At 37.3% G+C, this 22587-nt stretch overlaps 2 protein-coding genes and 1 pseudogene across 2 annotated transcripts; 1 reads left to right on the top strand and 2 right to left on the bottom strand.

Moving 5' to 3' along the window:
- Positions 1–323: 323 nt before the first annotated feature.
- LOC114323098 (protein SIEVE ELEMENT OCCLUSION B) lies at positions 324–3822 on the bottom strand. The gene is made up of 7 exons (XM_028270576.2): positions 3390–3822; positions 3170–3280; positions 2609–3057; positions 2402–2511; positions 2141–2283; positions 1558–2049; positions 324–1175 (listed from the first exon to the last, which is right to left on the bottom strand). Exons 1-7 carry the CDS (start codon positions 3600–3602, stop codon positions 525–527), a joined length of 2169 nt encoding a protein of 722 aa, XP_028126377.2. The 5' UTR covers positions 3603–3822; the 3' UTR covers positions 324–524.
- Positions 3823–6599: 2777 nt separating this feature from the next.
- LOC114323097 (protein SIEVE ELEMENT OCCLUSION B) lies at positions 6600–14731 on the bottom strand. Its single transcript, XM_028270575.2, has 7 exons — positions 14467–14731; positions 14253–14351; positions 9316–9770; positions 9124–9233; positions 8887–9035; positions 8106–8624; positions 6600–7527 (listed from the first exon to the last, which is right to left on the bottom strand). Exons 1-7 carry the CDS (start codon positions 14659–14661, stop codon positions 6868–6870), a joined length of 2187 nt encoding a protein of 728 aa, XP_028126376.2. The 5' UTR covers positions 14662–14731; the 3' UTR covers positions 6600–6867.
- A 434-nt stretch (positions 14732–15165) lies between these two features.
- LOC114286292 (cytidine deaminase 1 pseudogene) lies at positions 15166–15579 on the top strand (annotated as a pseudogene).
- Positions 15580–22587: the final 7008 nt, after the last annotated feature.

Below are 22587 nucleotides of genomic sequence, written 5' to 3'. Positions count from 1 at the left end.
GGTATATAGTAGGTATTGTTGCAACAATAATGTTATATTTATCACCTTTTTATATTGTTTTCAATATATCATCTCATGTGTCAATCCATTATTAGTTCAATGGGTCTCGTCACTGGTATTAATATCAAATAATATGCTAATAATACATGAGATATATGGCACATTAAAAGTGATATAATAAAGTAACAATTATAGCATTACTCTTGTTGCAATGTCCAAATAAATTCTCTTTTGATTTAGTGAAAGAATGATTAAAAAAGAAAATACTATCATGAGCAATTTTAAGTGGAGAAATGTTATCCCATATGTTATCACTAATATTATACCATAAAACATGGAAGTATCTCTTATTTAACAATATTAGACAACCGATTACATGAAGGCCCACCCACATGAGTGACCTTGACAATTACATTTGACACTTAAATCTTATTACACAAGAAAGAAGAAAAAACAAAAGTAGATATATAAAACACACACAGTATTATTCATAGCATTATTATTCAACATGGTTGAATCTTATTTCAGTAGAGTACGTTGGTGTTGGTGGTAGCACTATCATCATGGCAGCATATGAAGGTGATGTGCTTCTCCATGACACGGAGACACTCCGGGCATTTCATGCTCTCTGGGATCCTTCCTGCCACGCTCGGGAACTCAAATCGACAACACGGGTGCGTAATCCCATGAAGCTTGTCATGGTGATCCTTAAACGATTTATCGAACCCATTGGTGGGCACATTTATTTTCCATATGTCCTCGTACTCCACCAAGGTAGGCAACACCGTGGTCCCGTGCCCATTGACCACTACTTCTGATCCTCTGCAAAGCACTGCCCATCCTCCACTCTTGTCGTAGCTAAGCAGTTTCTTGATTTCTTGCATCATGGGGTCGTAATCATCAACCCTGCCAAGTTGAATCTTGGAGAAGAGCATGCTCTCTAGCCGAGTCCAGAAGAACCATATCATAGGCTCTTGCCAGGCAACCCCCATTTTATCGTTGTTGACGGTTTGAATGACTCTCCTAACTTGCTCCCTTTTGCTACTCTTTCCCACATAGACCATCTCCAGAGGGATGCGCGCGTCACGTGCAACCGCAGTTGCTCTGGTTGTGAATCTTCGTATCCACTCAAGGTCATCCCCTCCATACAAAAATATGTATTTTCCATCTCTAACCTGTAATAAAAGACATCGATGTATTGATGAATAACAATTGAAAGTCTAAAATTTCGATATGTAAGAGTCGATAAATAATAAAAAAATCATGAAGTAGGGGTATTACTAATAAAGTCAAAATCAAGCCAAATTCCAATACGTGTGTATTAATATCAATTTCATTATTATAATACAACCACTATATGAGGGAATTATATATATGTATGTTTAATTTATGAGTCATGAAATATATAAAATTTGCATGTTCAATGATGTCAATGACCTATCATTTTAAAATAAAATATTTATTTAAATGACATTTAATTATAAAAAATAAAAAAAATTGATGCCTCATCATTTTTGTGTAACAATGATTATTAAGATATAGGAAGATGAAGTTTACCCAATTGAGAATTGTTTGGTCGATACCATTCACGAGCAACTCAAGCTTCCAAGTCTCTTCCCTCCAAAGAGCTTCCTCTCTCGCGCTAGTAAAAGGGAATGCATTGCTTCCCCATATCCACATCATGTGGATGGCATTGGGGCTCACAACCTTACCTTGTGGGTCCAGCACCACTAGGATTGGCTTGTTCCTGAAGTGCCACTTCTCCCTGATGAACCTAATCACCACTCGATCAATCAACGAAGGGTGGTGCACCGTGTACCATGGCATAGTGGATTGCAAGCTCTCAAACTGCTTTTGCATTGGATCAGTCCATTGCACCGACCGATCCACAACTGGGATCCACACCATCTCGTACAGGTGATCCAACCTTGTTCCTTGATGACGAGAATCGTTATAAATCTGTTCCAGAATTGAAAGCTCATCCATAGAGATGTCGAGGTCCGATATCAGCAGTAAAACATTCTTCCTCCTCAGAACTTCCAGACTAACCTGTTTTCGGCCATGGAGATGAAAGAAATTAATAAACATGCAATAATAGCTACAAATGTTCAAAACCATTAGAGTCCATGTTAAAACGTACCCTTCTCTTAGCAGAACCATCAAAGAGCGGCAGCAGATCATCCTTGGCATAAATCAGCGCCCTGAGAACTTTCATGTTGTCTAAGTGTATCATTTCCATGAGACGCACCAGTGTCTCATAAGCTTCAAGGCTCCTTTTCTCCTCTGCATCAAACAATCGTAATGTTTAGTTTACAATAGTTATGTATCATGAATTTTTATGGCGAAAGTGAAGTGGATGGTGTAGATTTAAACTTTTTTGAAATGGTTAGAGCTTAATTACCTATGAGTTGGAAGCAGAGCTCGAGTTGCTTCTTAAGATGGTCATGTATGCTGTTGATCTTGTGGGCCAAGGTCGATAGCTCCCATGCCTCTGTAGCAGATGTTACGAATCTGCAAACATTGATATTATTATCAGGAAAACTAGATATTCATACATAAAGACTTGATACTTAAATGAGTTAACATTGTAACAAATCATTAAACGTACTCAAAGCCCATGCTAGTGAGGCTAGTGATCTGGGTAGCGCAAGCAACGATGCCTCTAACAGTCCAGTAGACAGCAGTCGGGATAGTGGCTATGGCCGCGGACAAGGCAGGCACCTCCTGTGTGACATATGAAGAGGGTATATCCTTCAATTGCACAATGCACCTGGTCAAATCCAACATGGCCGTGATCAGAGTGTTCAGTGCATCAAACCGGGATTTCAGTGGGCCAGAGTGTTCCATGATGACCGGTAATTGCTTCAGGAGCGCCATTGATTTTGCGAGTTGGTTTGATGTGTAGATCTGAGCCAGGAGCCAGAATTCTCCGTAGTTCAAAGCGAAAGCTGCTAGTGCAAGCACCAGCTTGGCTTCCCATGAATAGTTTGATAGCACGGTGAACAGAGAGACTGTTATTTGATGGCCGTCCATGCCACCCAGACACTTGTATGCTATCTGATAATGTAAATTATAATTAGATTTTTAAAATTAAAAGTCACTAGATGCAATGAATTGGATAAAATGTGTTACAAAATATAGTAGTTATGTATGTGCTTAAAGTAATAACCTCGCTGGAAAGTCGATCAATTATGAAGGACAGTGCCTCAAGCATGTTAATGACGCCAGCTTGTTGGCCTTTCTCTTCCAAAGTCTCCATGTGTCCTTGGACTCCCTTTCTCTACAGTATTCAAATCGCAACTAAATTAATTTTATCAACAAAAAAACTTAGAAAACAGAAAGATTTGGGGACAGGATCGAGGATGATTATAAGGTAGAATTTGTTATACCGGGACAATGCTGGTTTCGACTTGAATGGTGGAGCGGCTGAGGATGTCCTCGACGATATCGAGAATAGGTTTGACATCGATTTCACGGCCATCTGGGTTATGGGTACCCTGAATTTGCTTCATCAGAACATTGTCGTCGGACGACATGAGCATGCTTCGGTCGCCTTTGATCAGTTGCTGCATGGAACCTGGTGTCATCTTGCTCATGGCCATGTTGTTAAAGAAAGACAATGCAAAAACTCTTAAGAGAGAGGAGAAAAATAGGAAGGCTTGTGTTGTGTGTTCTTCTTGCAATCTGACTTGCCCTTTATATAGCTATCAGAAATGGAATAAAAAACAAAAAGAAAAGCAGATGCTGAATCAACTTCCTTGCTTGCTAACAATGAAAATAAAATTCCCCAACGTTAAGTTGAAGACTGCCTGGGCTTTTTTCAAATTTTTGTTGGTCCCTCTACCCCACCCTACATCTTCACTTTTCAATAGTGAATCGACTGTGACTTGTATTGTGAAGGTTAACATATGATAAATTATTTGTTTGGCTCTCAGAATTCGACCCATTTACAAAACAGTAATAACCTAAGAAGTACAGATATTTTTAAGAATATGATGTGTTGGTATTTGACACCAACACTTGGTGGATATTTTTTGATAATTAGATATATGTTGACAGCTAAACACGTCATGGAATTTATTTATTTTAGATTTAAACACTTTCGGTCAGGTAAGGGTAACACGACGTATGGAATGCATTTCCAAATCTAAACAAAATAATTTAGAAGATGATAATAATAAATAAATATAGGACAAATTATATCAGTAATCCTTATATTTTGCTCTTGCGTCACTTCGGTCTATTTAATTTTAATTCGCTCGATTTTAACTTTGAATTTTAGATTTGTATCAATTTAGTTTTGATTGATAGCGCCGATTAGGATTTTTGAAGGAAAATAGTAGCTGAGTTGGATGAAGCTTAGTTATCGAATTGAAGAAATTTACAATTTCACTTATGAAAGTATGACAAATACCGCTCATGTGCTCATTTTCATTTAAAAAACACTAACATTTTAATCAACTGGATCAAATTGAGATAAAATTATAAATTTAGAATCAAAATCGAGTCAATTAAAATTACATGAATCAAAATGACACAATGATCGAAATATAAGGACTACCAAGGAAATTTGCCCATAAATAAATGTAGATTCTTACATATTAATCTATCATTCTTTAACTTTATAAATTGTACATTTTTGTTAACATTAATTAAAATATTCTTTTTTTTATAAGAAACTTTAGAAATATTCAGATATATAATATATATATAATTATATAATTTGTGCCTATTTTCCCAACATGTTTGTGGTCTTTTTTTTTCCTTCTTAAAATTATCATAAATCAGCAAATCCAAGGATCAACAAATAAAAAAACAAATCCTTGGTGCAAAGCATTTCAAGTTAAAGAGTTAGCAATAAAGAGAAACTTTACTGTATGAATTGATTCCATGTCTTTGACGTGGAATGTCAGCAACACAAATCATGTGGGATGGCAGTGCCTATGCTTTTCTTTTGAAAAATGATATACACCTCTAAAAAAAGACCTCTAATAGAGTTCTAATTTGTCTTTTTCTTCTCTTTTTTTTGTTTTTTACTTCACTGTTTTTTTTTTTTTTTAATTGCTGGACAGCTCATTAGAGCTGTACTCCAGAAGCTCTAATTAGAGCTCTGCAACAGCTCCGCTTTTCTTTTATGTAGTAACATTATCGAGAATGTTTTCCTGCTTTTTCTTTTTGGTTCTAACAAAAACTAAAAGTGAAAAGAAGCCCAAAAAAAAGAGAAAGATTTGGTTCCTTGCTTCTATTTTCCTAATCTGAAGATTAATTATTACGTTCAACAACAAAAAATAAAACAAAATTTTAGTTTGTTTCTCTCAATATTGTAGTTATTTAGAGTGTTTGTGTGATTTTCGGTGAAGATAGTGTTGGGTATACCACTTTATTAATTTAATTTGGTATTAATTATAATATATTTTTAATATATTATATCTAATTTTTATAATCAGTTTGATAACCGTCAGAGTTTTGACTAAAAAAACCCCAAAATTTACAATATATTTGGGATTGTTTTGTTTTTTCCGAAACAAAATGGCAGCCGTTTGACTTGGTGGAGAGGAGCAGCAGCTTTTTGATTAATTCGGTGGTATTTTGCTTGGTTGCACAAAGAAGCGATTTGGCAGTGCATGTCTAAGAGGAAATTCCCTGCTTCTCTATTTGGGTGAATCTTTGGTTGGTGAAGCTGATTTGGGTCTATTATTTTGGGTCTTCTATAATCTGTTTTGAAAACTTTTATTCGTCTATTTAGTGAGACATTTCCTCTTAATTATTTGTGATTATTTAGAATGTTAAAAACTTTATGATTAATAGTAGAATCGAATTTCGATCCCGTGAGCGTACTTTACATTAAGGGAACCATGCAAAAAATTTTGTGTCATTATTGATTTAATTTTTCTGTTTTAGTTTTTATTTTCATGGATTGATTTATTTGTGGAAAATCATATATTTTCCACATAATCGAACCACATAATTAATTGATTGCTCACGTCTTGTGTGTGATTGTCTCTTTCTCTTTTGTTCTCTATATTTTTTGCTTGTATTTATTTTGGTTCTTGTTCTCAATATTCATTGTCAATGTTGGTGTGATTGAGTTTTCTACAGACAAAACTCTTCGCACAAATATTTTGCTACAGAGAAGCCAATTTTATTTTGGTTTCCTTGGGCCGAAGAGAAAGCGCCAGCTGTGGTCTTTGTCATCTGGGCTAGTTTTGTTTGCACAAGAACCATGTCCTCAGCTGTTTTGAATCCTGTTTTGTTCAATGATTGTGTTAGTGTATAATTGTTATGTTAGTGTATAATTGTTAATAGCTTTAATTATTAATAACTTTAGCACTTTATTCTTTATGTTTATGCTTTCGGTGGGCATCGGCATCCAATGCACCATAATTCTCTCTATAAACAGAGTGCATTCTCTTTGTAATACATACATTATTGACAGACAAACAATATATTGTCTCTCTCTCTCTCTCTCTCTATCCTCTCTCACTTTCTCAAACTATTATTTCAGATTGTATGGGCACTTCCTATTCCAGAAATTTATTTATACATATACGTAAGCAAAGAAAACAATTCATTCATTCAAAAGACCAAAATAACGATAATAATAATAAAGACATGACATGAGTTGTCATTTTATTACAATGTGATGTTCAACAACAGTACAGAAAGTTCAAAGTACGAGAGGAATCACATCTCCTCTCTCTTACACACAAGGCACACTTTTTTTTTTCTTCTTATTATTGGCTTTCAATCCAGCTATGGAGCTAGAGAGTTACATTACACTTCATTTATTTTGTAATTTTTTATTTAGTAGGCAAACACACATACATAGTAATCATAATAGTAATAGTAATAGTAATATATATGTTGTCACAGGTAGTCATGACAACAACGATACATGATGAATTTCTCCATATCATGCCCACAATCGGTGCATTCCACTTTGTTTGGAAGCCTATAAGAATTAGTGCCGGGACCTGGAAACAGTAGTATGCTGCAGTTGCGTAAGGGTGAGGGGGGGAGGCGATTTTGTTGGATGAATATTCGTAGTGCTTCCATAAAACCCAAAGGCTCAACATTGTCCTTCCACATCTCATACTTCGAAAAGCAATGTTGAATAAAAAATCCTTTTTCTGTGATCATCTCTTCTGCTGCCGATGCGCCTCCTTTACTGAGCAGAGCCCATCCACCTTCACTGCTACCGAAAATCATCATTTTCTCGATTTCATGCATTACATGGTCAATGTCAGCTGATTTTCCGAGCTGATTCTGGGAGTGCCACATGCTCTCTATTCTCACCCAAAAGTACCAAATTGAACTCGGCTCTGGCAAGAAGTGACTCAGTTTTCCATCATTGATGGTTGCTATGATCGTCCGAAGAAATTTTTCCTTTGAATTCCTCTTTCCCACATAAACCATCTCCAAGGAAATGCCTGCTTTTTGTGCTACATCTCGCGCCGTGGTTGTAAATTGCTTGATCCAATCCATGTCATCTCCTCCATACAGACATATGTATTTTCCTTGTGTAATCTGATCATCACATCAAATTTAAGTCCCCCCAATAATTGAATGATATTAAAAACACATGACAATAATATCTTCCTATGAAAAAAATTTAAGTTACTATTGGAAATTACGGTACGTTGAATGGGAATGGTAACCGAATGTGGTAATCATATAAAAGTAGTCTTATACAGGTTACATTTCTCTATCATTTTTTTAATAATTAGACATTTAATAAAATGTAATCTATTCTATTCAAATTAATAATGTAAGAACAAAATTTCTAAGAGAATTAATATTATTGAAAACTTTGTTTTCTTTTCTCTAAATTTTTAGTTCATTACATTACATATATATTTGATTTTTTTTTTTTTTTTTTTCGATTCTTCAAGGAGACTTTACGATAATAATCACCATATTTTAGAACAAAGATGAAAGTGTGTAATCATATTTTAGAACAAAATATATATATATATATATATATATATATATATGTTTGGGATGTGCAATGAGTATAAGTATAATAAACATATATAAAATGAATATGATTAAGATATGACAATCATATAAGTAGAGTAAATGTGCATATGAAACAAATTTTATACCCAAGAACTAATTGTTGGATCGACATCTGCAACCAAAAACTCGAGGTTCCAAGGCTGCTTAATCCAGAGATCATTGTCTCCATTTGGAGAGGGATCATCGTCTCCATTTGGAAAGAGGAAAGCGTTACTCCCCCAAATCCACCCCCAAATCCACATCCTATGGAGTGCATTTGGGCATGTAACTTTGCCTTTTGTATCGACAACCACAAGAATAGGGTTCTTTCCAAAGTGCCAAACCTCCCTGGTGTACCTCACCACTGCCCTCTGTATCAATGAAGGATCCTCCACACTGTACCATGGCATTTTACCCCTAAATTGCTGAAATAGCTTTAGCTCCATGTCACTCCAACTAATTGAATAATTATCATCTTGGCGAATTATCGGTACCCACACAATTTCATATTGATGCTGCTTCGACTGTGTGTATATGTGTTCCAGTATCACCAATTCATCATTTGGGAATTCTAGGTTTGATATCAGCAGCAGTACATGCTTTGCTCTCAGCACCTCAATGTTTACCTGTCTCCCTCAATTTTCAAAACAAAAGGCAAAATATTGAGATTGAGACAACACTTTGCTTTGCAGCATTATTAATGAGCAGCATTACAATTGAACTTTAAGATTGTCATGCATACATATGATCTACACACAAACCGACTTACACGTAATGGTTTAAGAAATTCATTTAAGAGTTTTTGAGAATTTCCTAATAATAATGATGATGATGCTACAATAAAAAATTACAAAAAAAAAAAAAAAAGAAAAGATCAAGAGCACATACCCTTATCTTTCTAGCATCAGAACCATCGAGAAGTTTTATTAAACCGTCCCTAGTACTAAAAAATACCTTGAAAACCGTCATGTTTTCAAGTTGAGTCGTTTTAAACAATTCTACAAGCAATTCATACATATCCTTTTGCTCCTTTTCCTCTGCATTAAAAATTAATTAGTGTTCTTCGATCGGCCCATATATAAAGAATCAAAAAGTAAAAAAAAAACATTATATGCTCTCTCTCACCGATGCGTTGGTTGAAGGTAGACAGACGAACAGAGAGGAGGTTGTGTACGATGCTGATTTTACGAGCCAAGTGTGGTAGTTCCCAACCCTCCATAGCTCCTACTCTGTGCCTGAAATATTACTCGATTATAAGTCAAAAAAATAAATTAATTATTATTATTTTATTTTTTTTCAAATGAAAATGAAACGTACTCATGGTCAATCCCCATAAGGCTAGCAATTTGAAAAGCACAAGCTACAGCACTTCTGATAGTCCAATAGGTAGCAGTGGCGATCTGGGAAACGACAGTGGACATATCTAGTAGATCTGTCGTGGTGGTCGTGTACCGAGATGAAAGGTCCGTAAACTCAACGACGCACTTGGTAATGGCTAGCAAGTCTTTTAGAAGACTTTTGATTTCATCAAATTGGGGTTTCGATATGTTTGATTTCTCCAAGATGAAATGCACTTGCTTGAGGACTCCCACCGATTTGGCAAGTTGGCTCGAGGTTTGGAACTGAGCAACAAGCCAGAATTCTCCGTAACTCACCGCGAATGCAGCCAAGGCTAGCACCATTTTGGCCTCCCATGAATAGCTCGTTAACATTTTCAACACTGACATTGTTGTTGCATGTGTATCTACCCCATCATGACACTTGCACGAGAACTGTCATGCAATAATTATAAATATAAATATATTGCACTTAATGACCTTTTTCCTTCTGAGAAAGGTTTAAGATATCATCACAAGGGAGACTTGGGGGAAACAAAAATGGGAAGACCAAAAAACAATTGCAAAAACAAAGTTGGATTCAAAGTAATTGCAAAATGGCCATGAAAATATATGAAATTATAAAAATACCCTTCAACCTTTTCTCCTTTCCATGTGATTATGATTATGATTATGATTATGATTGTGATTATGATTTGGTTTAGGGTTTTGGCAATTTGGTCTTCTTCGTGATCTAGTGCCAACGTCATAACTGGTTGTCATTGCGAGAGCTAGAGTCACACCATGCAGAGAAGGACAAATGTAGGGGAAGGCAAGGCAATAAGGGCTTCGAATTGGGGATTGGAGAGGGTGGAGATGAACTGTAAGAGGTAACGGAGGACAAAAGAGGGTAGAGGCTAACAACAGCGTGAAGGGGTGAGAGAAGAGCTATCGATGCTAGATTTTGGAGCTAACCAATAGTGGTATAGGGTTTGCAAGTGGGTTAAGGTTTACAGAAGAGAGAGAATGAAGAAGAGATTAGAAAGAAATATGTAAAAGGGTACGTCATTTTTACCCATTGAATGTTGCTATTAGTATCCCATCAACTATTTTGGATATCTCATTTTTTGTTTTATTTTTTTTTATAATAATAATCTCAAATAAAATTATTAAAAAGGACATCAATAATTTTGAAAAACTCCATCTCACAATTAAGCCCACACACCCACTACATCGTGAATTAGGGTTTGTGAGAGCACCCACCTCCATCACCATCTATCCATCTTCCCCAAATCCAACCTTCAAAACCTACTCACTCTCAAAATCTTAAAAACCCTTGGCAACCATTTATTCGGCAATGACAATAAATAGAAGTTTTTCTGGCAACCACAACTCCATAAAATGAGAGGAGTACAACAAGAAAAGCTCAGAAAAGGTTCATAACTTTGATGGTCTTCTTAGCTCAGAAGAGATTAGCCTTATAAAGATAAGTTTCTTGAAAAAAAATAACAAAAATAATAAAAACTGTTCGCTATTTCTTCAGGACTGAACTCCTAAACATAAGACTGAAATTCAGGAACATAGGCCCGAGCATTGTTTATTTGTTCAGAAACAGATAATCGAACATTTCTTATTTGTTCGAGAACAAATAACTAACTCTAACAATGGTCAAACCGAAAAAAAGAATGAGGCGGCAGAGATCACAACCTAAGCCAGTCTTATCAGGGCAATTGACAGTAATCACACTTGGCTCTTCTTCTTCTTTCTCAAGTACAAAAATCCCAAAACAATTTCTTACTGATAAATTCTAAGGATTGAAGATTAAAAACCCTATATTTATTTTCTTACAGTAAGGTCATGATCAAGTAAGTGGAGATGAAATAATAATCACCTTCGTGAGTTTTGCTACGATTTTTGGGAGAGATTTTTTTTGGTGTGGGGGTGTGCATTCAATTAAATGGGTTGAATGTTTTCACAAGGATAATTTTGGTATTATTTAGGAAAAGAAAAGAAATTTTAAGGGTTTTAAAATTTATAAATAGGGATCTAAAGAAATGGAGAGGCCAAAATAATTGATCGGATGCTAATAACAGTATTATTTGCAATTATTTTGGATCTGTTGTTTTGGAAAGTTGGTTAAAAGCTGGGTTTTTTTTTTTTTTTTTTGAAAAAACATATAAAAAAAAAGTAGAGAGAAATAATGTGATCCAAAATAGGTTAAAAGCCAAAAATTGACTTTTAACCATATTCCCAAATTGGTCCAAAGTTGGCGTGTGAAACTATTATTACTCTGTTTAATATGAAAAATAATATATAAGCTAACTTTTTAAATTGAATGATATGTAAGAGATAATTAGATAATTATTAGAGAAAATATAAAAGAAGGTTGACCTAAATATTTTAATTGATTATTATATTACTGGGTTTAAAAAGTAACTTTTACATTAAACTAGTAATATCCAAAAATTATATATATAATATATGGATAAATTATACTGACACCTCTTGAGGTTTAACTTTAATACAGATTCCTCCTCCATGTTTGAAAAATTACACTGCACCCCCTATCAGACTTTTGCATCTTAATAGATGTAACAAAAAATAGATAATGACCTTAATACCCTTACTTACAATGATGAATTGCTTTATTACCCTTTACATCTCAATTCTTTTTCCTTTCTCTCCCTGTTAAAACAACCCAAAACCACCACCCACCACCAACCTCCATTAGTTACCACCCACTAAAACCACCAACCATTGGCACCTCCTACCTGGGGGTGTAAATTTGGCTCGGCCTGGCCCACCCAGGCTCATGGCTTCCACCAAAATTCAGATCGACTGAACCCACGAGCTAGAAAATTAGGCCCAAGCCTATGGGGTATTTGGGCCAGCGGGTCAGGCCTCAGGTTTGGGCCTGGGCTCGGACAAGGTTTGAACATTTTTTTCTATTTTTTTCACTAAAATTTATTTTTTCCTACAAGAAATGGCACTGGGCCTCAGTCGGGACGAGTTTTTAGTGGGCCTTATGTAGGTCAATGGGTCGGGCCACGAGCTGGGCCCACCGGCTGAGCAGGCTTTAATAAATGATGGCCCATTGGCCCAGGCCTAAGGTCTCGAGCTTGGCTTGAGCCTAACTGGACCTAATCGAGTCGGGCCGCCCATGGGCCACGGGCCATTTTTACACTCTTACTCCTACCCATCAGCCACCAATTCCTCTTCGTTGGATAATCAATACACAAAAAGCACCCAAACCAACCCACACACACATAAAATTAGAACCCCCCAAAAAATCCCCAAATCAACATATCCACAATACAAAATAATGGTTGCATAATCAACACACAAAAAGCACCCAAACCAATACACACGCACACATAAAATCAAAACCCCAAAAAAACCCCAAATCAGCATATCCACAATACAAAATAATGGAGAGCAGTTGGGTTGGGGGTGGGAGGACTGGAAGTGGGTGGGAGAATGGGAACATTTATCAAGCACATTGACGTTGTGTTTGGTTGGGAGATTTGAGAAAGAATTTGAAAAAGAAATGTGAATAAAATATTTCATTTAGTTTTCCACACATTTTTCCTTTCTTTTTCCAAATCCATTCACAAATCTTACAGTCAAATACAACATGAAGGTATTGCAAGAGAAATATATGAACCAATCAATAGCTGATTTTACAGTTTGGCAACGAAGGTTAAACTAAACTAAAACTTTTGAAAAAAGATGGAATTTGATATATAAAAAAGAAGAGACAAGACTCGAAACAAAGATCATTAGTTTGACAAAATAAATTATTATTATTTGAGCAACACACAATATATTTGCATATTTTTTTATCATTATTCTTATACTATTAGGCCTTGTTTGTTTTCAGAGATAAAATGGAGGGAATTGTTAGTGTGGGGATTAAGTAAAATTGTATTTGTTTTTATGATAGTTGTTAGTGTGGGGATTATTAAATTATTTTTATATAAAATAAATATAAAATAAAAAAACAAATAAAAAAATACAAAAATATTAAACATTAATGTTTTAAAAAAAATACCCAACATGTAAAAAAATTTAAAGAAATAAAAATAAAACAAAAAAATTTCAAAAAAAATAAAATAAATAAAATAATGATTTTTACTTAACAAAAAATACAAAAAATTAAACATTAATGTTCAAAAAAAAATACCCGACATGTAAAAAATAAAATAAAAAATAAATAAAAATAAAAAAAATTTAGTCTGCCGGACTATTTCTCTAATACCAAGTCCTACAGGTCTATCCTAATCCCCTTCCCAAGGGGATTCGTAGTCCGGAGGGGATTACGAATCCCCTCTCCATCTCTCAAAACAAACATGATATTAGTAGGTTCTACCTCACTATGAATCCCAATCCCTTAAGGCCCCGTTTGTTTTGGGAGATAGAATGGAGGGGATTGATAATGAGGGGATTGTTAGTGAGGAGATTAATAGTGAGGGGATTGATAGTGAGGAATTGTTAAATTATTTTTATATAAAATAATAAAACAAATAAAAAAATATAAAAAAATAAACAATATATTTTTTTAAAAAAATTCTCAATATATAAAAATAAAAATAAATAAAAAAATTTCTAATCCCCTCACTATTTTTCTAATGTCATCTCTACCTCCTCCTTACCAATCCCCCTTCCTCCTCCTTACTAATACCAAGGGATTACTAATCTCCTCCCTATCTCTCAAAACAAACACTCCATTTTCAATCCCCTCCTCACTATCAAACCCAATTCCCTCCCCATAATCCCAAACAAACGGGGCTTAGGTTCTTTGAATTACAAACACATTACATGTGCGACTCACTAATATATATATATATATATATAGAGAGAGAGAGAGAGAGAGAGAGAGAGAGAGAGAGAGAGAGAGAGAGAGAGAGAGAGAGAGAGAGGGGTTGTATATTTCAATGCCTCGGTGGAAATTTTATCAATGGCGTAAGCTAAAGGCTCGGGCATGTCATCGAAGCTTGCTGACGGAGTCTCCGAAGTTTCAACAATATGTTTAGAGCTCTGCAATGCAAGTAAAAGTTGATTAGAAAACTCTAACAATCAAAGAAAAAATATGTGAACGAGAAAGGAAATAATGTTATACAAATAGAATTTGCATATTTATATTTATTTATACCCGCAGTACTAGAGTGTCATCCGTGCTTGTGACTTCAGCGCGATTAAAGATGTCCTCAACGACTTGAAGAAGAGTTTTGACATCAAAGACTCGGCCATCGGGAGAATGGGTTTCCTGGATTTTCTTTAAGGTGACATTCTCATCGGAGATTGTCAACTTGAATCGGTTACCAGTTGTTGTTAATTGCTTCGCCATTTTTGTGTGCTCTAGAGATGGACAAAATGAAAAACTTGGCTAGTTTAATGAAGGTTTGATGTGGCCCATCTATTTATAGTCATAAAAACAGAATAGAGTTCACTTGAATCAAACTATGTTGCTTCTAGTTGTGGTTATTGCTTTATTCTATTCTCTTTTTTTTTTTTTATTATCACGGAATGCATTTCTTTCTTTTGCTGCCTTTTCTGTTGTTAATATAATTGTTAAATTGTTAATTGAATCTTTAGCTTTAGTATAATTATTAATTATATAGGTTTATGCTTTCCTTTTTGCTTTCGGTGATAGTGGAGCAATTTGGTATCCAATGTAACCATTCTTCTCTCTATAAAGAGAGAGTTCATTCCTCTTTGAAAGTATCACATACAATACAGAAATACATCAATTTATTTTACATGGTATCAGAGCTATAAGATTTACGCTTGTATTTTTTTTTCTCACCGGCGGGCAGCCGGCCGGCAATCTTGCCTTCGCTGCCCGCTGGAAATGGATGGACCCAGATTTGTAATTGAAGCATCAGAGGCCTCATCAATGGCGACTAAACTCAGGCCTCTCTCTCCTCCAACTCCTCCCTACCTTCGTCAAATCAGCTCAAACCCTAGCTCGCCCTCCTCTCTCCGACTACCACGTCGGCGCCGTCGGATCTGCGTCGGCGTCAACCTTGAGTTCCCTGGTCTCCCCCTCCACCACTCCGTCCACGCCGAGCAATTTCTCGTGACCGACCTCGTCGTACACGGCCGAACCCGCCTACTCGCCCTCGCCGTCTCCGCCGCCCCCTGCGGCCATTTCCGCCAGTTCCTGCAGGAGCTCCGCCACGCCTCCGACCTCCAACTCTTCATCACATCAGACAGACAGATGGAGGAGCTCCAGCTTTCTCCATTTCCGACGAAGACATCATGACGGACTCCTCTTACAACAACCGCCCTCCGATCAAAGAGATCGCTCTCGCTGTCTCTCTCCTCGTTTTCGGAACCCTAGGCATCGTTCTCAGCCCCATCATGGCCTTCCATCGAGTCGGCGGCGACACTGCTCACGGGATTTTCTTTGCGATTCTGGGTTCGGTTCTGTTCATTCCGGGGTTCTATTATACGCGGATTGCGTACTATGCGTACAAGGGTTCCAAGGGTTTTTCTTTCTCTAACATTCCTCCTGTGTAGTTGAGAAGATTCAGAAGAAAGCACAACACCAGTGTGTGTTGAATACACACCGCAGGGGCTCTATCTGTGTTCCATCATCGTTCTCTCCTCTATTGTTGCTTCTCGAGTGAAATTACCACACTGCATTACAGAGGCAGTCTCAAAGCACCCAATGGAAATCTTCACAGACCCACCACAAAGACCCAGAAGCAAACTTTGATTATTTTATAATAATAATCATAATTCTTATTCTTTTCTCTCCACTCACGGACATCCCTCACTTTGTCACCTTTCCCACTTTTCATTATCAATATATTCTCACTCACTTTCACTTTCTTTTTTTTTTTTTTATCACCCACTCCCTCTTTTTCTTCTGACCCACGAGACTAACCACCCATCAACTCTCTTTTTAAAATACACCTTTCTTTTTTATTTTTTCCTCAATGGACTGACACTCTCCTAATCCCACAACTCATTCTTTTTTATTTTTTTTCTCAATGGACTGACACTCTCCTAATCCCACAACTCATTCTCTCTCTCTCTCTCTCCATGACCCAACATTATCATCATGTACCCCACGCTCTCTCTCTCTCATTTTTTTTTTTTTTTCACTTTCCAACCCATCTGCGCACATGCTTTCCCCATTAATCTATTCTTATTTTTTATTATTATTAAAAAAAAAAAAAAACAAAAACAAAAAAAGAGAGAAGAAGCAGACGAAGATGACCTGCACACCAAACTCCTTTTATTCATGTCGGGGCTCACCCCGTTCACCATTTTTACATCAAACAAAAAAAAAAAAAAAAACAAAAAAACAAAAAAAAAAAACAAAACCAACACACAAACAAAACAACCACCCCACAGTGAGATTTTTTTTTTTTTTTTTTATCTCTACTCTGCCGCCGGTCTCTTCTTCTTGCCTCCGTCCTGAGCGGGCCTTGACAGTGTTGCCTCCGTGTTTCCCATTCCACTGGGCACGATCACTACTCCCTGCTCCTCCACTGCAGCATATGGCGGCCCTCCAAATCGGAACATCACGGTGGCCTTCCGCTTCAGCTCCTTGTTTTCTGCCCTTAGCACGCTTATCTCTGCTCGCGCATCCTTATACATGCGTTGGAGCAGAGCCAGCTGGGCGTTTAACTGCTGCACCTCATTTGCCCTACTCTGCAGCCTGTTCGACAAGTTTGTCACCGCAGTCATGGTTTCCACACATGACTTCAAAGTATACTGATTGGCCTCCACATCCGACTGCACAGCCATTTTTTGCTCCACAGACCGCATCGGAAAGTTCAGCGGAGCACACCCAGCGGTGTTTGGTTGAGGTTCACTGGCCACCGCACCAGTTCTCTCTCCTGTGGACTCGTTGAGGTCGGGAAAGAGGGTAAGCAGCCCGCGGGAAGACGAAGCCATTTTCTGGGCAACAGAGTATTACAGACTATCTCTCGCAACAGAGTGTTCCAGACTCTCTCTCTCAGCACAACGAAGAGTTTTTCAGAGAAATTCGCAGGTTTTTTGTCTCAGCCTCTGCCTCAGCCTCAGGTTCAGTCTTGGTTATATAGCCGAGGCAGCCACGCGCATCGCGCGCCTCTTGACGCCGACAACCTGGCACGCCTTTTCATGGCACGCCTTTTGATGACTCGGGCACGCCTTTTGATGACACGCCTTTTGAGGGTGCGGGCACACCTTTTGAGGGCACGACTTTTGAGGGCTCGATATCTACATCCATGTATCTCTTTTGGGCAGCCTATCTACACACTCATACAGTGTCTTCTACACCAGTCAGCTTTATCAATCCCTTTGTTTCAACCTCAAATAGGTTTCTATCTTCACACCTATTTGAGTTTGAGGGGGGGTTATACACAGTATCATGTTCAAGCCACCTCATGGCGCACTCCCTAAGTCGCCCCCTTGGTGCACCACCACAATCTTCTACAACGGTCCGACATGACCCCATAAACTGTCCCGACATTGATTCCGGTCAGCTTCTACATCGGTCCGACATGACCCCATAAACTGTCTTCTCCAACGGTCCGACATGACCCCATAAACTGTCTTCTACATCGGTCTGACACGACCACACAGTGTCTGCTACAACGGTCCGACATGACCCCGTAAACTGTCTGCTACAATGGTCCGACATGACCCCGTAAACTGTCTGCTACAACGGTCCGACACGACCATACAGTGTCTCCTATCCCATTTTTAATTGTCAGCTTATTTTTCTGTTTTGTTACTCTCTCCAAACTCAAGTTGGCTAGTACCTATCCTCCTTGAGTTTGAGGGGGGCTGTTAATATAATTGTTAAATTGTTAATTGAATCTTTAGCTTTAGTATAATTATTAATTGTATAGGTTTATGCTTTCCTTTTTGCTTTCGGTGATAGTGGAGCACTTTGGTATCCAATGTAACCATTCTTCTCTCTATAAAGAGAGAGTTCATTCCTCTTTGAAAGTATCACATACAATACAGAAATACATCAATTTATTTTACATCTGTTTTGATTATTTTTGTACAATTCACCCCTTTTTTCTCTTCTTTTTTTTTGGCGTGCAATTCACCCCTTTCTCACTCTCCAAGGTCGGACCAAATAAGTTATTATTCTCCAGTCCAAAACACGTTGTTTGGATCATAAAGTCTACATGAATCCTGTTTTGATAATTTAAATTATTTATTTTATCGAGTACTTCGTGTATTTCATCTACAAAAAAAATTAGGTCGATCCTATAAGAGTAACTTATTCAATTTTGCACTAAAAAAATAGATAATAATTGTGTTTTTAAAAATAAATTATACATTTTTTTAGTGACAAATGTAATAAATTTAATAAGTTATAAATATCAAATCGACCTAATCTCTTTTTTTTTGTGAATAAAATATACGAAGTGTCCGACAAAATAAACGATTCGAATCATCGAAATATGACCCGTAGTGAGCCTCACGGGCCAAAATTTAGACTGTAGGGAATCTTTCTCCTTTTATTCTACGCTAAATGTGGAGTTCAAAAAAAGAAAAAGTTAAGGATACGTTTGGTAACCATTATGTTTACAGTTTTCAGTTTATATTTACAAAAATTTAAACATCTATCATAAAAACTTATTCGGTAAATTTTTGTGTTTGTAAATTGGTGTTCTCAATTTTTAGATCAACATTGTTAGGCTTGAAGATTCTTCACCCTTGAATTAGTTTGTAGTATTTATTATTGTTTGTTATGCAATCACTCTTGGATTAGTTTCATAAAGTTTTTCATGATATTTTTGTAATATTTTATTGTATGTTATGCAATCACTCTTAAATTAGTTTAATAAAACTTTTTCATGATACATAGCATTACTCTTTTTAAATTGAGCTAAAAAATGTAGACTCAAAAATGTTGTTTACATTAGTTTATAAACATAAAATGGAAGAAGAAGTGTGGAGCAACAGTAAGTTTGTATAGGATAATCTAAATAAATATATTTTTTAATTTTTTATGAAAAGATGTACAATGTAAATGTGGTAGAGAGATGATATAATCTAAATAAGAGGTGATACAGCTCAAATAAAATTAAAAAATGTGTTGAAATAGTGTACCCCAAATAATGCGGAAGTTATGCAGACGTTTTGGCCAAGGTTCGAACCTGCTGGGAACCGATCTTCAATTGATATTTTTATACCTTACTCTTATATTTATTTTCATCTCCATGCCCATGTTTGTTTAGTTCATCCCTCGTGAGATTGGATTGGTAATTCATAAGTCCAACAAAACGAGACTAACATTTTGTGAACTTTTTTATTTTTTATTTTTTTTATTTAATTTATAAATTAGGTGAGAAATAATATGAAATGATGAGAAATAAAACTATGTTATTATAACCAAAAACAATGAGATTTAAGTAAGAAACAAGCTGATTAGTTATATAGTTTTCATAATAACAAGATTGCCTATTAAAATACAAAGGAAAAAAAAAAATCCCACCCGTACTTTTATATCACAAGTAATTATCATATCTTTCAAAAATTCCATGTCAACTGTATGCCCAACCAATAGTAAGGGGCTAAATGATTATATGGCCTTAATAAAAAAGAAATTGTGGGCAAACTATAACATTTCATTGGTTGGGTATATTAACACGTGGTCTTCGTGACCTATTAAATAATTTTTTATATATCACATATTTTGCTTCTTTACTTATCCAAATATATTAGTGACAAAACACAATTATTTTCTTTATTTTTCTTATCTAAATAAGATACCATAATTAGTTATAATCAACAGACTGGAAGAGTCATGGGGCTATTAATCTTATGATTTGTATGATCCTTATTGTCATAGATAATATAAAAAAAAATACAAATATTTTAAGCTAAACATGTTTTTTTCATTTTTTATTTTTTAAATTTTTAAATATTTTGTTCAAACCCAAGGTATTTGTAATTTTTGTTTTTTCTAAAAATAAACAAAAATCAATTTACAAAATTTTCATAAAGATAAACAAAAAAACAATAAACGTTATCAAACGTTACCTAAATGTCTCAAAAATGTATTACATGATTATGTGTTCAGAATATATTTTGATCACGCAATGCATTTCTTGTGCTCTTTTCTCCATTCTGATTCTGTACTATTGATATTTTTGTGGAATTTGCACCTCTTTATAACTCTCTTTAGATATGCCCAAATCAAGGCCGGCCTGGAGGGCAGGCAAGAGAGGCTTGCACCTTGGGCGCCCAAAATTGGGTTGAAAATAAGGGGTCTCAAATATAATTTTGTATTTTAAATATTAAAAAAAAATGCCCAAATACTATAGGCCCAATTGTGTTGAATTCACCCCATGTGAAGGAGGTGATGCTCTTCCATGGGAACACACCTTGGTCAACAATGGAAGGCAACCAACCAAGTCAAGCTTGGTGGCCACCAACCATGTCAAGGGTCAAGAATGGAGGCTACCCAAAGGCTCTCCCACCTACTCCCTCACCTATAAATGGAGGTTGAGAGGAGAGAGCAAAATGTGAGCAAACCGTGAGACAACAAAGAGAGTGAGAGATGTGAGGCGGAGAGACCGTCTCCCTCGGTGTGAGCGAGGGAGACGGGTGAGTGGCTGAGTGAGGAGAGTGTGAGCTCCTCCTCTATTGTAATCTTTCTGTAATCTCCTCATTGGTATAGTGATAACCGGTTACTCTCCCGTGGACGTAGGCATTGGGCCGAACCACGTAAAATATTGTGTCTCCTTGTGTGTGGGTGTGTTTTTCTGCTTGCAATGATTTCTATAAGGTCTTGGGCGGGATCCCAGATCCCAACAAGTGGTATCAGAGCCTCGTCGGTGGCGTTTCGGAACAAAAACAGCGTGGTGTTCGAAACTGCCCAGAAATCAAGTTGCTCGAAATCAGGTTTTGAGCATACCAGGAGCAAGGGCTCGAGAAGAGGAGTCCAACCATATAAAGCAGACACCCAGAGGAGGTCCCACGCGCCCACACGCGCTACCTGAAGAAGGAGAGTGAGGCCCAGTCGCCGCACGCGCCGACACGCGCCGTTCAGGCAACCGGCGCGTGGTCCCAGTCTCAAGCACGCGCTCCACGCGCGGCTGAAGGAAGAAGGCAAGTGGGGAGAGGCGCGTGTATGGCACGCGCGTGCCACGTCAGCAGCCACGTCAGCTGCCACGTCATCCGCAGGAGGAAGAATCCTGTGTTTCGCGGCGAAGGTACAGCCGCAGATCTGAGGCGTACAAAATGTTTTGGCTAGATCAGAGCCATTTGGAGTCCGTTTTTGGTGATCCAATAGTGGTTTCCGACTATTTGGAGTATTCCGGACACATCTGTATGGTCAGATTTTGGAGACGGTGTTTCTGTAAAAGGAAGGCAGATTAAAGTGGCAGACGGCGTTAGGGACAGTGGACGGAATATTCTGTTGGAACACGAAATATTCCCTGAACTTCTGAAAATTGCAATTTGGCCCAACATTTTCAGAAAATTGTGGTGTGGCCCAGCTTTCGGGGAAAGTTTTCAGTGAGGTCCTTGGAAGTGCAGCGAAGGTTGGTCCTAGCTAAACGGACCGCTCCGGACGCAACCGCGAGGTCAGAATAGTGAAATTCTGAACGGTTTGGAAAGATTGTCAAAACATGGGAGTTTGTCATCTTCAATACTCGAAGGAAGGTTGCCGGATATTGTGGAACGCTGCGGATTCACTGAAGAGGTTAGAATGGGCAGATTCTGACCAGATTGGACAACCAGATACAGATTGAGATAGATCATTGAAGACCAGAGGAGATCAGGCTTGATCAAATGGCAGATCGAGGGAGATCAGGATTGGTCAGGGGCGATCAGAGGATTGCAGACATGATTATCTCAAGATCAAAGGTCTAGGAAAGTTCTGTCAAAAAGACACTGTCTAAGGAGACTGGTTCTTAAGTGGGACCGGTTGTGACCCCACCAGTCTTTCCTGGGAACTTTCCTGGTTGTTGAGGTGATCGGAGGATCTGGTTCAATCAAAAGAGAAGACCATTCATCGACGGATAGATGATTTGGCAACCAGTACAGGCTCAAGGAAATACTGTGGCTGTTGGAGCTACTGTATACGAGAAGGTACTAATGGTATGTGGACATGTAGAACAATAGTTGCAGAGGAGCATACTAAGCGCAGAAGTACAATTGCAGACGTGCAACAGTGCAAGGGTACGCTAGAGTGTCGTACAGAGGCGCGAGAAGAGTGTGCAGCAGCGGGTTGTTGACAGTTCACAGGAACTTCCAGACAGAGAAATTGAGACAGGTAAAACGCAAGAGTGCGTGCCAATGAGTG

Source organism: Camellia sinensis, chromosome 1 (genome assembly GCF_055761805.1).
Source record: "Camellia sinensis isolate YWXY chromosome 1, ASM5576180v1, whole genome shotgun sequence".
Taxonomy (NCBI): Eukaryota; Viridiplantae; Streptophyta; class Magnoliopsida; order Ericales; family Theaceae; genus Camellia; species Camellia sinensis.
The sequence above is the reverse complement of the archived record's forward strand: the minus strand, read 5'-3'. Positions and strand labels throughout refer to the sequence as shown.